The sequence below is a fragment of the Acinonyx jubatus genome, chromosome B4 (assembly GCF_027475565.1).
Source record: "Acinonyx jubatus isolate Ajub_Pintada_27869175 chromosome B4, VMU_Ajub_asm_v1.0, whole genome shotgun sequence".
NCBI classification, from domain to species: Eukaryota; Metazoa; Chordata; class Mammalia; order Carnivora; family Felidae; genus Acinonyx; species Acinonyx jubatus.
The window spans coordinates 28,395,952-28,412,830 of record NC_069387.1 but is presented as its reverse complement, the minus strand read 5'-3'; the positions used below and the strand labels follow the sequence as shown (position 1 = coordinate 28,412,830).

Sequence of the window (16,879 nt, the reverse complement as noted above, 5' to 3'; positions counted from 1 at the left end):
ACCTAGGCGTCCCTAATTTTTCCTTCTTTTAGATTAATGGTCTTTCATATATATGTAAGATGTCAGGAAGTGGAAAACATGCAAGGTATCAATGTTATTTTTTGAATGATGACCTTTAGAGCTAATGGTAAGTTTACTGAGGAGTTTGAGAAGAAAGGGGCTCTTATTGGTATTGGGGTTCTCAAGAGAAAAAGAACCAATAGGGTATAAATAGGTATATATATGAGATTTATTATAGGAATTGACTCATGCAGTCATGGAAGCTAAGAAGTCCCAGTTCTGCTGTCTGCAACCTGTAGAACCAAGGAAGCCAATAGCGTAATTCAGTCCATGGCTGAAGGTCTGAGAGCTGAGGAAGTCTGATGGTGTAACTCCTTGTCTAAGTCTTTAAAAAAAAAATTGTTTTTTAATGTTTATTTTTGAGAGACAGAGAGACTGAGCACCAGTGGGGGAGGGGCAGAGAGAGAGAGGGAGACACAGAATCTGAAGCAGGCTCCAGGCTTTGAGCTAGCACAGGGCCCGACATGGGCCTCAGACTCACCATGAGATCCTAACATGAGCCGAAGTTGAACACTTAACCAAGTGAACTACCCAGGCACCCCAGTCCTTGTGTACGTCTTAAAACTCAAGAAACAAGAGAGTCATGCAAGAGAGTGATTTTGCCCTTCCTCTGCCTTTTTCTTCTATTTAGGCCCTTAGCAGATTTGGAGGATGCCAGCTTCCTTTGGTGAGGACAGTCTTCTTGACTTAGTCTGCTGATGTAAATGCTGATCTCTTCCAGAGGCACCCAGATATAATGTTTTTCCAGCTATTTGGGCATCCTCTTAATCCAGTCAAGTTGACTAAATTAATGATCACAGTACCCAAAAGAATTGAATGCAGGGATTTGAACAGATATGTCCTTGTTTGTAGCAGCATTATTTTTAATAGCAAAAGGTAGAAGCAACCCAAGTTTCCATCAACAGATGAGTAAACAAAATATAGTATGTACATTCAGTGGGATAGTATTCAGCCTTAAAAAGGAAGGAAATTCTGACACCTGCCACAGCATGAATGAATCTTGAAGACATTATGTTAAATGAAATAAACCAGTCACAAAAAGACAAATATTGTATGATTCCACTACTCGAGTAGTCAAATTCATAGAGACAGAAAGTGGAATGTTGGTTGCCAGGGGCTGGGGAGTGAGGGGATGGAGAGTTATTGTGTAATGTGTACAGTTTCAGTTTTGCAAGATGAAGAAAGTTCTGGAAATGGATGGTGGTGATGGTTACAAAGAGAGAATGGCTGGGAATGATTACCTAGTGTCTAGACAGGCCTCAGTTTTATGAAACTTTAGGATGAACTGCTCAAAGAGGTGTTAGACTTTTCACTGCTGTCATTATAGAACATTCTCATTCTGTCTCACCCATTTTACCTTTCCCTTCTCTACCCTGTCCTGTTTTATCCTTTAGCAACTTGGAAAACTTGCTAATGGGAATCGTATTCTCATTGTGACTTATGAGGATTTTAATTCTAAGGACAGTGACTACATTTGTCATTTAGAATGAACCCAAAATACTCATGACTGTGAACTAGCCCTTCTTCCTTGCCTACTCTAGATTTTCTGGGTAAACTTAAAGTTTTGAATTTTGAACTCCATGGGTATCATCAGTGTGTTCTTGCTTTTGTAGCTTATGTTGTAGAATTTCTTAAAGATCATTCCAGAATTGTTGTATAGATTTAAAACTAATGGCCTTTTTCTCTTCCACAAGTTTTTTCTTTTTAATCTCATTTCAGAATAAATAAGAGAATACAGGTAAGCCAAGCCAGCCATAATTCCATGAAATAAGTTACAAAACTTATAGTCTTGATTTCTTTCATGCATCTATGAATGCATATGTGTGTGAATTTATGGATATATTTTTATATTTTTAGGTTCATCTATATGTGTCTAAATACCTATTTAGAATATCTTTTAAGGAATTCAGGGCTTAAATGTTTCTTGTTTTAGTATAAAGTGGCCATTAAAATGATAGAAAATCATCTACTTTTTATTTGCTTTGTATAGGTATAAGGTGTTCAATACAGTTTTAAGGGTATAATACTTTAAACCTTGTAAACTATGCACTCAGTTTAGAATTAATATAATAATAGATTATCCAAGTACCTGTCATACGGACTTGTTAACAAATTGGTACATGAAGTAAATTAGAAACCCATTTATTTGGTTGTGCTCTTTTGAAGTGAAAATTTATATTTTCCTTAGATAATGAGTTTTTCAGAATATTTTACTTCAGAATCTTATTTTTGAAAAAACAAAAGAACAGTCATGAAAATGACAGGACGGTATGTCAACCATTTAAATGTGTACCATGTAACTTTGGATTGATCTTGTATTTGTTTTTAATTTATTATATTTTTGGCTATTACCAGAAACCTCAACATCTAAGCTTAAACTTGTATTAATATTAAATGCTTTCTAACAAGTAAAGCCAGATGCATTTTTTTCCATGGGTGATTTTACCACAAACTTTTTACTCTCTAGAAATTTCACAACAGAGTATTCTTTATTCTTTAGTCATCCTCTGAATGCTGATCATACAGTTACCATTCAAGTCCCTAGGGAGAGAGATTTGCGATAGTGAATGGCAGCATACCAGGCCATTGCATGTTGCTTCATCAGTATAAATTAGTAGCTAAGTCTTGCTATTTCAGCATAATGTCCTAGTGGAGAATTTTGTTTGCTTAACTGACCAAGGACAGGCATATCTGGTTGAGTACTTTCAACACAATAATGAGGTTTCATCAACAAATATTCTTAGCTGTTTCATTTATCTTTCTGTTTTTTAAAATATTCTATGTATTGGGAAAGCAGTTACTGGGAAAATTATCAGTGTTTGAGTCAGGGCTTGAGAAGACATCTTAAATTTATTAATTTGTTTCTACATTTTGAAAATACAGTGTGTTTAAGACATGATCTTGCTCTGAACTCTTGGGGGGCTTCAGGTTTAGTTGGAGAGACTGAAAAATAACAACTAAGTACAATGTAGTATGGGGGGGAATTAGTAGAGGTGGATATAAAACACTGTGGATTGATACTGTTTAATACAGTAGCCAGTTGCCATGTGTGGTTATTGAGCACTTTCTGAATATGGCTAATGAGACTGAGGGACTGAATTTATTTTAGTTTTAGTTATTATAAGTTAAATTTAAAAACGGATATAGAATAATTTGCATATGTGAATTTGCCTAATTGTAAATTTTATGATATCTACAAACAGATTAAGTACTTTGAAAATTTGGGATCTAAATTGAAATATGCTATAAAATACTGGATTTTAAAGACTTAGAATTTTTATATTGATTATATGGTAAAATACTGGTATTTTGGATATATTGGGCTAAATGCATATATTATTACAATTCATTTCACCTCGTTTTGCCTTTTCAATGTGGCTACTAGAAAATTTTAAATGACATATCTGGCTGTCATTATATTTGTATTTGTGCTACTGTAGATGCATAGGAAACCTGTGCATTCTGCATTGAGGAATAGAGGAGTGTCTCAGAGAGAAAGTGACCTTTGAACCAGCTCTTTATGGTTTTATATATGGTTTATTCGTTGGTGATTAGGGACAGGATATCCCAGATAGAAGGATAAAGAAATATTTGAAGGTAATGGTTGGAGGTGGGGGAATAGCATGACATTCATAATAGATGTGTGAGTAACATGGGGTTTTGGAGCAAAGAATGTGAAGAGAATGAAAAGAAAGGAGGCAGAAAAGATTCTTTGGGACTGGAGTGTTCAAGAGTCTTAAATTCTCTGCTATGGTATTTGAACTTCTTTTATAGTCAGTGAAATATTCATTGATGTTTTTAAAAGCAGGTGAGTAGAAGATCAGATTTGTGATTTTAGAGAATAATTATTGGTACTGTGAAAGACCAATTGGACAGGGTGAAGAAATGGAGGCAGTTGACCCCCAAGGGTGCTTGTAATCATTTAGCAAAATAGATGAAGAGGACCTAGACTAAGGTAGTTATCTTAGGGTAAGAGAGGAAAGAATTTAAGGTATATTAGGAAGAATTCGTGGAACGTATTGGAGTAAAGAGAAGAGACACAAGATGACTTTGAGATTTCTGCTTGGGTAGCTTACGATGCTGTTATTTGAACTGGCAAATATTCAAAGATAGTGTGTTACAGAAAAAAAAAGTTTAGGAAGAAGATGTAAGGAATTTAAGGTATGTGTGGAGGATCCATGGTAGTAGGTCTTTCAAAATACATGTCTGTCATTTAGGGGAGAGAGGTGGATGTTAGAGAGGGAGTTTGATTTTACTGAAGCAGTAAAATTAGGTAAGATTTCCCAAGGAGACTATGAAAACAGTGGTAAGGAGTTAATTTCAGTGTATGGATTCCATGATAGCTTCTTTAGTTATATGAAATAATTTTCATTAAGGGGTGCATTGAGTGCTTACTGTGTGCAGGTGCTGTATTAGGCACTGTGGATGAAGAGATAATCAAGGCAAACATTCTGCCTTGAAGATCATCAAGTGTTAGAAGGAAAGGCAGACAAGTAAATCTGCGATCGTAGTGCAGTCTAATGAGTACCCCAGAAATAAGCTGCAGCATAGTAAGGCTGTAGGAAGAGATGCATGTGAGGGCACAACAGAGAATTATTGAAAGAGCTGTGGGCTTAATTTTTTTGTGTGTGGGGTCCTAGTTTTTAAGGGAAATAGGTCTTTTGTTCTTTTTTGGCAAATCTTTTACCTGTGACAGACTTCCTAATTGTACACACCCTTTTGACTATGTCTGTATGGGTCCCTTTTATTATTGTGGTGTCTGTCAGCTCTTATCTGTTCACCCTCTGATTATCTTCAGCTCCCAGTGATTTTAGTTGACAGCATGGCACATTTGCACTGTTGTCAGTTGGCATCTGGTTTTGCAGGTCGGCAGCACAGAAATGACTTCATCAGTATGTTTGTTTATGGCTTCCTACAAATAAGCCTTTATGGGGCCTCACAGCTCTCGTACTTGTGCCTGCCTTCTTACTGTCTGTCAAGGGAGAGGCAGAAATGGTGACAGATCTCTGATGTTGGGAAGCGGTTGTTGAGGTTTGTCAGTTAAGGTGATCCAAGGGGAGGGAAAGAGGATGGAAACAAGGTGAAAGATAAGCAGCTAAAATGTTTTAATGTATGAATATAAGGTATCAAACTCTAGAGGAGCTGAGCAACCTTGAGTGCAATAAATAGGAAAAAAATAATACAGAAAAGAGGCTTTTTGTTTTTAAACCATGAAAATTATATTTATGAAAGCTTTTCACAGTACTGACTTCCTTTAGCTACCAGTTATGTTTTATTATGCAAAGGCTGCTTTTTATTTTTTTGTGTTATGCTAGCTAAAAACAGATTTTGAAATGTACTCAGAGTGCCCTTCAGCACTTCCTTTGACCTCCTTGGCTCCCTCCTGCTTCCCTCTGCTTCCCTTTATAGATCCAGATAAACCTGTGTGTACCTTTCTTCCACACTATGTCTCACCCTCTCCTCCTTGTTTATTGCCACTTTTTTTGTGTGTGCTCCTGGAGTATCCTGTACACATAGCTCACTGTAGCACTTAGCATGTGCCATTGGAATCATTTTATTATCTGTCTCATCCTCTTTACTAGGTTGCTGGCCCTTAAGGATAGGGACTGTCACAATTTCATCTCCCACCCAGCTCATAATTAGTTCTTAAATGTTAGTTAAGTAAGTAAAATCATAGAATACTCCATAGTAAACTCTATAAACACTGAAATCTTAATGTAGGCATGCTTTAAAGATATAAACATTAGAGGGGTGCCTGGGTGGCTCAGTTGGTTAAGCATCTGGCTCTTATGATTTTGGCTCAGGTCATGATCTTACAGTTCATGAGTTCCAGCCCCACATTGGGCTCTGCACTGATGGTGTGGAGCCTGCTTGGGATTCTCTCCCTCCTTCTCTCTGCCCCTTCCTGGCTCATGCTGTCTCTCTTAAAATAAATAAATAAAACTTTAAAAAAGAGAGATATAAACATTAAAGCTTGTAAGTTTTTATATTTTAAAATTATCAAACAAAGGGTAATATATGTTTTTCTCCCTAAAATTCTCTGAAGTTTATTTTAGAAGCAATACTTTAATGTTAAAAAGTAAAAAGAGAGCAAATCTCCATGTTTTTGGTATTAAAAAAGTAAGGATTCAGGTAGAGTCTAAGTTTAAAGTTACCTTCTTATATATATATGTGTGGTTCCCCAGTTTTTTCTTTCTGTGCATAGTGGGAGGACTATTTTAGTCTATGTATAGACAAAGTGGAACAGGCCAAGTCTTTTTTTAAATATAAAATTGGGTCATGTGCAGAGGTACTAGTCCCAATTCAGTTGTTAATTAATGACAGATATATGGCCCATAAAATTAACTTTGTTTCTTTGTTCTCCTTTTAAAGTTTTTTTTGTTTTGTTTTGTATGAAAAATCACTTATTTTGTTGTCTACAATTCATGAGCAAGGTTTTTTGCTCAGTTTAAGGGCATAATGCATAAGTCTTATAAATATTAGAAAATTAATTTTTATGTGATTCATATGTTGGAAGAACTTCTTGTTGCTTATTCTTTTATTTTAATTCTTTGACTTATCTGCAGACTAAGAAACAACTGGGGGTGTGTGGAGTTCAGAATTATCTTTAAGCTTTTTAGAATACAAATTTGTTGGACCAAGGGTACCAGTTTGCCCTGAGTCCATTCAGGAAGATTTAATTTTATCAGTGTGTTCCAAACAATAGTACACATAAGGATCCCATAGAGTATTTAAAAATACAGATTCTTGACTACCACTTCCCAGTGTCTCTGGGATATGACTCAAGAATTTTAAATTTTATTTTATTTTATTTTATTTTATTTTATTTTATTTTATTTTATTTTATTTTTTTAATTTTATTTTATTATTATTTTTAACGTTTATTTATTTTTCAGACAGAAACAGAGCATGAACAGGGGAGGAGCAGAGAGAGAGGGAGACACAGAATCTGAAACAGGCTCCAGGCTCTGAGCTGTCAGCACAGAGCCTGACACGGGGCTCGAACTCACGGACCGTGAGATCATGACCTGAGCCGAAGTCGGACGCTTAACCGACCAAGCCACCCAGGCACCCCAAGAATTTTAAATTTTAAAAAGCATTCCTAAATGAGGCTGATCTAGATCATCCTTTGACCACCTGTTAAGAAACACTAGTTTACATAGTGTTAATACTGTTGCTGTCACTTTTGTGAGTCCCCTGGACTAGGCAAGTGCTCCAGATTATTGAGGAAAATAAAATTGGGAAATAAAGCATATAAAAAATCATACATAATCCTATTATCCAGAGAAAAATGGCCATGTTTAGTTGGTTTTTCTTCATACTTTAAAATTTTTAGTTGGAACTTAGTTGGGTTTTAGAAGCAGCTTTATATTCTGCTATTCTCATTAACCTCAAAATTTTTATTGTGTTATTAAAAATCATTAACATTTTCAGTTCCTCACTGAAAAAAAATATATTATTGCCTCATATATCATTATTTACTTAACCATTCCTCTGTTGCTGAATGTTTAGATGATTTCTAATTTATTTCTGATAAATAACATTGGAATGGACATCTTTGTGGGAAAAACTTTTTTCTATACTTAGGATTTTCCCCCCTTCTCTGCTCAGGGTTCTAAAAATATATTTAAAAGCTTTTGAAACATACTTGCCAAACTGTTTGCCAAAAAGGTTCAGCTAATTGAAGTCATCAGCAGTAAACTGAAGCTCTTACATTCAACCTTCAGCAGCATTGAGTGTGTTTGTTAAAAAAAAAAAAAAAAGTATTTTTGGTTCACTAGACAAAATGGTGTATAATTATTTACATTCCTCTTTGTAGTTAATCTGTATTTATTTATGTGTAAAATTAGTTTGATATTTTATACTATTTTTTCTATCAGGAATTTCTATTTTTAAAAGTTCTTGAGGAAAATCCTTAGTGATCTCTAAGGAAATGCCTTACAGAAATGGCATTTTTCTTCAGTTTTTCTCAGTGATTTGAGCAATTGAAATAAATGTACATAGTTTTCTTTTTGTCAGAGATGAGAGTATTAATAAAAATACTGAATCCTCTTCTATTCTCTTTCTGTATACTTTGGACGTTAAAGTATAAACTGATTTTAATCATGAAGTTAATTCTTTTCTATTCTTTTTTTAATGTTTATTTCTGAGACCGAGCATGAGTGGGGGAGGGGCAGAGAAGAGGGAGACACAGAATCTGAAGCAGGCTTGAGGCTCTGAGCTGTCAGCACAGAGCCGGACATGGGGCTCGAACTCACAGACTGCAAGATCATGACCTGAGCCGAAGTTGGTCGCTTAACTGACTGAGCCACCCAGGCGCCCTTTAAGTTAATTCTTAATTAAGAAAACAAAAGTCTTCTACCAGAAACTGTTGCTGACAGTAGATGAGCAACATTTCAAATGAATATCTGTCAACAATTTTAACTGGTAGTAAGAATGTGAAATATTAAAATTTTACCATTCATTCATTGTCAATAAACCTCTTCTAACTACATGTCATTCTGTTTAAAATGACTGTTATATTTCTTGATTTCAGACATAACTCTTCTTGATTTCTTAGTTTATCAATTTTGAAGAACATCAACAAAATTTGGAGATTCCTGGAAAAATTAGAGACCATTCTCCTTGTCCTCTCTTTGCAATATTTGATACTTACATAATTATTTTCATTTGTTGTATTTTTCCCTTTGATATTTTAAATAAGAAATGTAAACCTTTATCTCTGTACTGTTTAGTCAGTGAAACTGTATAGGTTTCCCCTTCCTGTGCTGATTTCTGGAAACTACCTCCAGGCAGAAAGCCTTGGAGTGGTCAGGGGACACCTCATTTGTTTCTTCTTTCTTGAGATCACAGTCCTGCGCTGCTTTTTGTTCCATTGCCTGAAAATGCCCGTTTCCTGTATTTCATTCCCTTTTCTGAATGTTGGTGGCAGGGAGATAATTTGGGATCTTCATGACTGGAAGTTGAAGTCTTCTAATGACTCCTTAATTGTTAAATCTAATACTTGTTCCAGAGCCCTTATATTGAATTCTTTGGAATGATACTGTCAAATTCCCCTTCTTTTGAAATTTTCTTCTCTTTGATTTTTTTAAATAGCACCTTTTCCTGTTTAGCTCTTCTATTTCAGACTTTCCTTTCTTCCTTTTTTATTAGATCCTCTAACTTTGGTACTTTAATTATAGTAATTGCAATAATAATTATAATAATAACAAGACTAGAGGTCACCATATTAAACCCTGTGCTAACTTTATACCTGTATTTGCATTTTAATTCATAAAGCAACTGCTTAGTATTCTCCACAGGTCTGTTTTCCTCCTCCTCACATTCTGGATACTCTACTCTCTTAAGGTAATGGCCCCACCTGTATGCTGATGACTTACATTTATATTTTCAGCTCTCATTTCTATACTGAACTCCCCATCCTTGTAGCCAACAAACAATCTGTGAATATTTTCAAAAGGCGCATCAACCTAATACAATCTGAGTGGAATCCCTCTTCGCTTCTTTTTATCCTGTTCTTTATCTTGGCATTATTTAACCTGTAGTTAAACACACAGACAAAACAAAAATATACTTCACATAAACAAACATACAGTCCGTATGTTAAGGTAACCTCATTATTTCTCCAGTCTGGCCCTGCTGCTTCATTCCTACCATCCTTGTCTCATTGTAGCTTTCTTCATCTTCTGTCTGTACCTTTGTGCCAACGTTAACAGCGCTCCGCCTCTGGTTGTGTCCCTCCGTAATATTTCTAAATTTTAAATCAGAATGTATTTCCTGCCTGAAAGTCTTCAGCCCTCCTTGTTCTGTCATTGCTTCTCCTTAGATCTCCATCTTGCTGCTCCTTTTACGTACTGTAGGAGTCACATCATTCCTTGACTGTGCCATGCTTTTTCCCCAAACTTTTGTTTGTGTTGCCTCCTGTATCCCCAACTTTTGCCTGGCTGACTCTTATTATTTATTCATTTCTAGAACTCAGTCACTTGTTTCCAGGTCTTTTTCCTTTTAGCTCCCACAGCACCCCATGCGTAGCTCTAGTCTTGTTGATTATCCACTTAAATGAGCTTTTGTTTCAGTTCCTTTTGCTGTATCACGAAGTCCCAGAAGACAGTACATTTTTTTAGTTCATGTTTGTAACCTTAGCACCTAGTTAAGTACTTGCTCCCAATTCATTTTTAGATAGTTTCTTTTCTTAAGATACTTTTTTAAAGTTTATTTATTTTTGAGAGGGGGGGAAAACATGAGTGGGACAGGGACAGAGAGAGAGAGAGAGAGAAAGAAAGAGAGAGCATCCCAAGTAGTCTCTGCACTTCAACGTAGAGCCCAGTGCAGGGCTCAAACTCACAAACTGGCAAGATCGTGACCTGAGCTGAAATCTTGAGTTGGACGCTTAACCGACTGAACCACGTAGGCGCCCCTAGATAGTTTCTGTCTTAAATGGTGACACAACCATCCATCCTTTCCCAAGACTAGAAATATAGATGTTTTTCTAGTTTCCTCTCTCTTTATCACATGTAGCCAGTTCCAAGTCCTTGAATTTCACTTTCACTTGGGCGTTAGGTGTTTGTATTTTTTTGTTCACATGTTCGTTCATTGAACGAATTTCATTAAGTGCTACTTTGTGCTGGGCAGTGTACTAACTATACTGCTTGCTGGACATAGTGTTGAATTTGTAGGATTTATAGATTTTTTTTTTTGCAGAAATCACATGTTTACAAGATAACTTTTTCCCTTTAGAAACAAAGGTTTATCTGAATAGATAAATATAATTTTAGGCATCTAAGGAAGGTTTTATAAGTACATATTCCTGCTTTGATTTTATACATTTCTTTTAAAGCTTATTTATATTCTTTTGCTATTGTGAATGAGGTTTTTTACATTGTTACATTTTCCACTGTGTCATTGCTCATGTATGAGAAACTGATCAGATGATCTTTTATCTGGCCAACTTATTAAATTTCTTAGTAGTTTTTCTGGACTTGGGTTTCCAGATATTTGTTATGTCATTGTCAGATATCATGGTTTTTTTCCTCTAGGTATTTATGAATTTAATTCATTTTTTATATCTTAGTACATTGCTTAGAATCTCCAATACAGTGTTGAATAAAAGCAGTGATATTTAGCATGCTAGTTTTTATTCTTTTAATGAAAATGCTTCTTATCAATCCTTGCTGTGATGCTTATTTTATTTTTAAAAAAATTTTTTAAATGTTTATTTTTTTGAGATAGAGGAAGCACGCACAAGCGGGCAGGGGGCAGAGAGAGGGAGACACAGAATCTGAAGCAGCTCCAGGCTCTGAGCTGTCAGCACAGAGTCGTATGTAGGGCTTGAACTCATGAGCTGTGAGATCATCACCCAAGCCAAAGTCGGACACTTAACTGACTGAGCCACCCACTCAGCTTAACTGACTGAGTGCCCCTGTGATATTCATTTTAAATAGTAATTTCTAAAGTCACATTAAGGAGACATCACACTTATTCCTTACTTGCTAAGAGTTTTATCCTGAACCCACGTTGAATTTTATCAAATGGTGTCTGTGGAGAGGATTATGTGAATCTGTTAATGTAAAGAATTATAGTATGAGAGTTCCTAAAGATGGACTTTCTTAACATTTCTGGGTTTTTTTCTGATTTACTTCCTTAGTACAGTGCTAGATTTGATTACTAATGTTTTACTTAGTATATTTTCATTTATAACCAAGGTTGGTTTATAATTTTCTTCCATTTAGAATAACGCTAGTCTTATAAACTGTGTTGAAGCATTTCAATTTTTTTTTCATGTCTGAGAGACAACATGAGTAGGGGAGTGGCAGAGACAGAGTAGAGAGAGAATCCCAAGCGTGCTCCACTTTGTCAGCCCAGAGCCTGATGTGGGGCTCGAACTCACATGAGATCATGACCTGAGCCAAAATCGAGGAGTTGGGCACCCAACCAACTGTGCCACCCAGGCGCCCCGAAGCATTTCAGTTTTTTTTAAGTAGAAAAACTGTTTAAATTTGCACTGTTTAAATTTTTTTTTCAACATTTATTTATTTTTGGGACAGAGAGAGTCAGAGCATGAACGGGGGAGGGGCAGAGAGAGAGGGAGACACAGAATCGGAAGCAGGCTCCAGGCTCTGAGCCATCAGCCCAGAGCCCGACGCGGGGCTCGAACTCACGGACCGCGAGATCGTGACCTGGCTGAAGTCGGACGCTTAACCGACTGCGCCACCCAGGCGCCCGTAAATTTGCACTGTTTAAATAACAGGACTTGGTGGTTTCTTAAAGATAGAGTAGAATTTTCTATCAGTAGAATTTTCTATGAACATCTTTTAGAAAATGGCTGTCTCTTGGCTCTTTGTTTCCCTAAGTCTAGTAACCTATCAGGAGCAAAGTAAGAATTTCTTTTAACACTTGTTGAATAAATATTCTCTAGAAAAGGTTCTGGGAAATGATTTGCTACATAGAATTATTTGTTGTATTAACAGAGTTCATTGTAGTCAGAGAAAAACATTGTTACCTTGGCTAATTCACCAGGATATGGAATTACTCTCAAAGAGAAATACTGCATGGAAATCTGTCTTCATGGATAGATTTTCTTCATAGAAAGATGCTGTTCGGTGGTAGTCTAAATTCACAGCTAACATTTCAAGGAAAACAGTCTTAATTTGTATCATTGTGCATAATTACTATGTGTAAAAAAACCAAGGTAACAATTTTACATATGTATTCATGTTTGGAGTTATTTTACTGTTTTCTCTTTTAAATCTTATTCTTTGATTTAGATTCATTATAATTACTTTATAGGCAGGTAATATTTTAGAAGTTAAAGTACTTTAATTTTAATATAACTGACTCTGTATCCATCCACATTTCCCTTTTTAAATTCAGTATTTTTAAGCATTCATAAAACTCTGGGTACATTATAGATGTAATTAAACATCTGCATATAATGCTAGGATGTATATAGTAAAGCAGTGGTTCTCAGTCAAGGTTAGTTTTGTCCCCAGGGGACATTTGGCGCAATGTCTGGAGACTTTTTAGTTGACACAGTGGGGGAATGCTGCTATCATCTAGTGGGTGGAGGCCAGAGATACCAGTAAACATTTTGTAACACACAAGATAGACCCCCCACAGCAAAGAATTATCAGTCCCAAAATGTTATGGTGCCCAGGTTGAGACACCCTGTGGTAAAAGGAAAGATAAATATACAAATATGAATACACAGTGTAGAAAGGTGTTCTCAGACATGTGCTTTTTTTCTTCAGCTATTAGAATTTTAAATTCAGTCATAGTGTCCTTATGCAAAGTGTCTGAAGAATATTCTGCTCTTGACTGACATCTAGTGAGACATTTAAAAATAAAAAGTAAAGCTGGAAGTTGAGATTAAGCATGTAAATCAGTTCCTGCTAATGCTTATTTTTCCACTGTTAGGAAATTCACAAATGAGGAATCTAGGAAGAGATTAAATGATTTGTTTATGGCAACTGAGAAATTATTAGTTGAGAAGGAATAGAATGTAGTAAACTCTTAGCTGAAGAATTTATCTCCTTTATCTTTCACTTATGTATTCCTGATTTAATATTAGAGCTTAGAACGTAAAATCTTTCTTTTGGTAGTTTTTTGAGTTACCCAGGTGTAAGGCTTTTTGTGTTTTAAAAGATTGTCTGAAATGATAGACTTTTAGAGACAAAGGAGACTGGTGTGATTTAATCTGATCCCCTCATATACAGAGATGTAAAAAATCAGTTTTGGAGAGATGAGGTGATCTAATCCAATGTCATACAACTTGTTAGTGCCAGGTCTTGAACTGAAACCCACAGATCCTGACTTCTAGTGCACGATTCTTTTAGGATAAGGAAAAGTTACTAAGTACACTTTGGATTCTATTTGAAACTTTTATGTTTTCTTTAACCAAATCATGAATATTAATACCATTGCATTGCTTTTTCTTTAGAAAGAATATATACATCTGTATGTACGTTTTAAATAAATTTGTATGTATTTTCTGTGTCTCATGTTTCATTCAATTTTTATTTGTAAATGTTATGCCAGTTTAAACATGAATATTTCACATTTTCCACAGGCCACAACCCCTCCAAATCAAGGACGCCCAGATTCTCCTGTCTATGCTAACCTACAAGAACTGAAAATATCCCAGTCTGCGCTCCCCCCGCTGCCTGGGAGCCCAGCAATTCAGATTAACGGAGAATGGGAAACTCATAAAGATAGTTCAGGGCGATGTTATTACTATAACAGAGGAACACAGGAAAGAACCTGGAAACCACCTCGTTGGACTCGGGACACAAGCATAAGCAAAGGAGATTTCCAGAGTCCAGGAGACCAAGAGGTATGAGTGATTAAGGAAATCAACCAGTGACTTACCAAATTTTCTCTGTTTCTATTATTCAAGATAAAAGAAGTGAATAGGTTTGTTTCTTGGTATTAAAATAGTAGAACACTTGAAATCTCTAAGATACTAAATGTTTTTTCCAAGTTTCATTATATTAATGCTACTTTCTAATATCTAACTAATAGACAGTAGCTAACCTTATAATGTACTTACTAGTTCCAGAATTAACTCCAAGTTGCTTAGTGCCAGTTATAGAAGATACTAATTTGGTTATTGTTATTGCTGAATCAGTGACATTTTATAGAAAAAGGAAAGAAAATACAGATATGACTTAGCCAAACAAATAAAAACAAAGTTATTAACTGGTTAAAACAGACATTTTTCTGTATTGGCGTGGTACGACTAAGATACTTTCCCAGTTTTTGTCAGTCAGAGGTACAACATCACTTTTTATTTATATGTAAGGAAAATGAGTAAATGTAATCCTTTGCTATAAATTAGCCACCCTGTAAAGTTTGACCATTCACTTTCAAGTCATTATTTTCTCTATCAAGTGTTCATACTACCTGTCCCCTACCGCAGTGAACTTGGCCAGCCATATTTTGAGTAACTCTCATGTCAGAAGTCTGGAGGGATTCCTTAGGACTGTTCAAACATGCAGGAGAGGCTTGGGTAGAATTGATAGAACAGAATTAAAGTCTCCTGTTTGATAGACGGAAGCCCCTATGCCCGCATAGGACACCTTGGTCTTACAGGAAGTAGCTGGATTGTGTAATAAAAACAGAACTCCAGTCACATAGGAGCTGGAAAAATCAGGTAGCACATCTTGTATTTAGCAGAATCTAAAAGCTTTTTGTAGTTAATAACTCCTCTTGTCCTATTTTTCAGTTGGTTATTTATAGCTTTGGTTTGGTGGTAACTTGTACTTTTAGTGTTCAAGAATGAGATCGAGAATAGTGAGAGAAATTTGCTCATGTGTTACTATAATAAGAAAATGTTGGGAAAATTATTTGAATTGTAGATCTAGAAAGATTTAAAATTATATTGTCCTGTGTATGAATAATAAAGTAAAATCTAATAATTTGGAAGAATTAGGGATTAAATTAAATTATAGAATAATTTAAAGGAATTTGAAGTATACACAGGAATTTTCAGTATGTTTTTTAGCTTTCCATTTTAATAAATACATGAGATTGATTTGTACATGAGAGTCTCAGTCTCTGCACAGATTGTTTCAAAATAGTTATTTCCATAGTAGCTGGAGCACGTTTTCCAGTAACCTCTTGAGAAAGGTTGCATACATTATATAATATTGAGACTTTATGTGTGAAAATGTTTATATATTTTTTTAATGTTTATTTATTTATTTTGAGAGAACGAGAAGGGGAGGGGCAAAGAGGAAAAGCAAGAATCCCAAGTAGGCTCAGCACTGTCAGCATAGAGCCCATCGCAGGGCTCCATCTCAAAAAGCATGAGATCATGACCTGAGCTGAAGTTAAGAGTCCGCTGCTTAACTGACTGAGCCACCCAGGTGCCCCGAGAAGGTTTATATTCTGCTCTTATATTTAATTGATAGCTTGCCTGAGAGAGTATAGAATTCTAGGTTGGAAATCATTTTTTCTCAAAATCGGAAAGCATTTTGAAGTTTACTTTATGGCCATATGGATCAACTGCTTGTAGGGAGTCTCCAATGTCAGAACATTAGGTCTTTCCTTTTAGACTAATGAGTCTTCACAGAAGTCTTAAAATCTTCCAGGAAAGTAAGGGTTGCCAGGGTCTTGGTAGTCAGCATTTAGTGTGCGTTTAGTCTCTCCTCTTTCTGCTTGGTACTCATGTCCCAGTTGTGCGTGTTGTCTTTCAAATCAGAATCTTTTTTCCCTCTTAAGAGGGAGTGAATTCCTGTACTTCTGCTGGGAAAAGGGAAGGGTGCACCTAGCGGTCAGGCCTGAAGGAAAGGGATTCTGGCAATTTTAGTGCTCGTTGCAATACCCTCTCTTCATCCCCAGTTCAAAGAGGACCTAATACTGTCAGTTCCTGAGCCATTTGAAGATTCTGCTCTGTAAAGTGGTTGGATTTCACTTCCCTCTCCAACTCCACCCACTACCCCCACCATTTTAGACTTTGCTCTTTGCAGATAATTTAGTCTTTTGTTCATCTGCTTCTCAGCTTCCAGAGTTTTGTGACTATTGTCTCTTCTTGTGTTCTCCCTGTTCTTGGGAGTTTAGGTCTTTTTATTAAAGCATATTTGAGTACTTCTAGTGGGGATTGAGAGGAAATAAGTGTTCAATCATCCATCTAATTCAGGCTTATTATTTTAGTGTTTAGCTAGAACAGTTGTTCTCAGCTGGAGATGGTTTTGCCTCCTGGTGACACTCCATGTCTGGGGACATTTTTGGTTGTTAGAACTCGGGGAGGGCTATTGGCGTTGATTGGGTGGGTAGAAGCCAGAGGTGCTATCAAACACCCTATGATATGAAAGAAAGCTCC

General features: G+C 36.0%; 1 protein-coding gene across 4 annotated transcripts in view; it reads left to right on the top strand.

Moving 5' to 3' along the window:
- ARHGAP12 (Rho GTPase activating protein 12) overlaps nucleotides 1-16,879 on the top strand; it is a 118,846-nt gene that overhangs the window by 47,975 nt on the left and 53,992 nt on the right. For all 4 annotated transcript variants that reach the window (XM_053225485.1, XM_053225486.1, XM_027073756.2 and 1 more), the window contains exon 4: nucleotides 14,126-14,389. In XM_053225485.1, coding sequence (XP_053081460.1) covers nucleotides 14,126-14,389 — 264 coding nt within the window. The remainder of the gene's footprint in view (nucleotides 1-14,125; nucleotides 14,390-16,879) is intronic.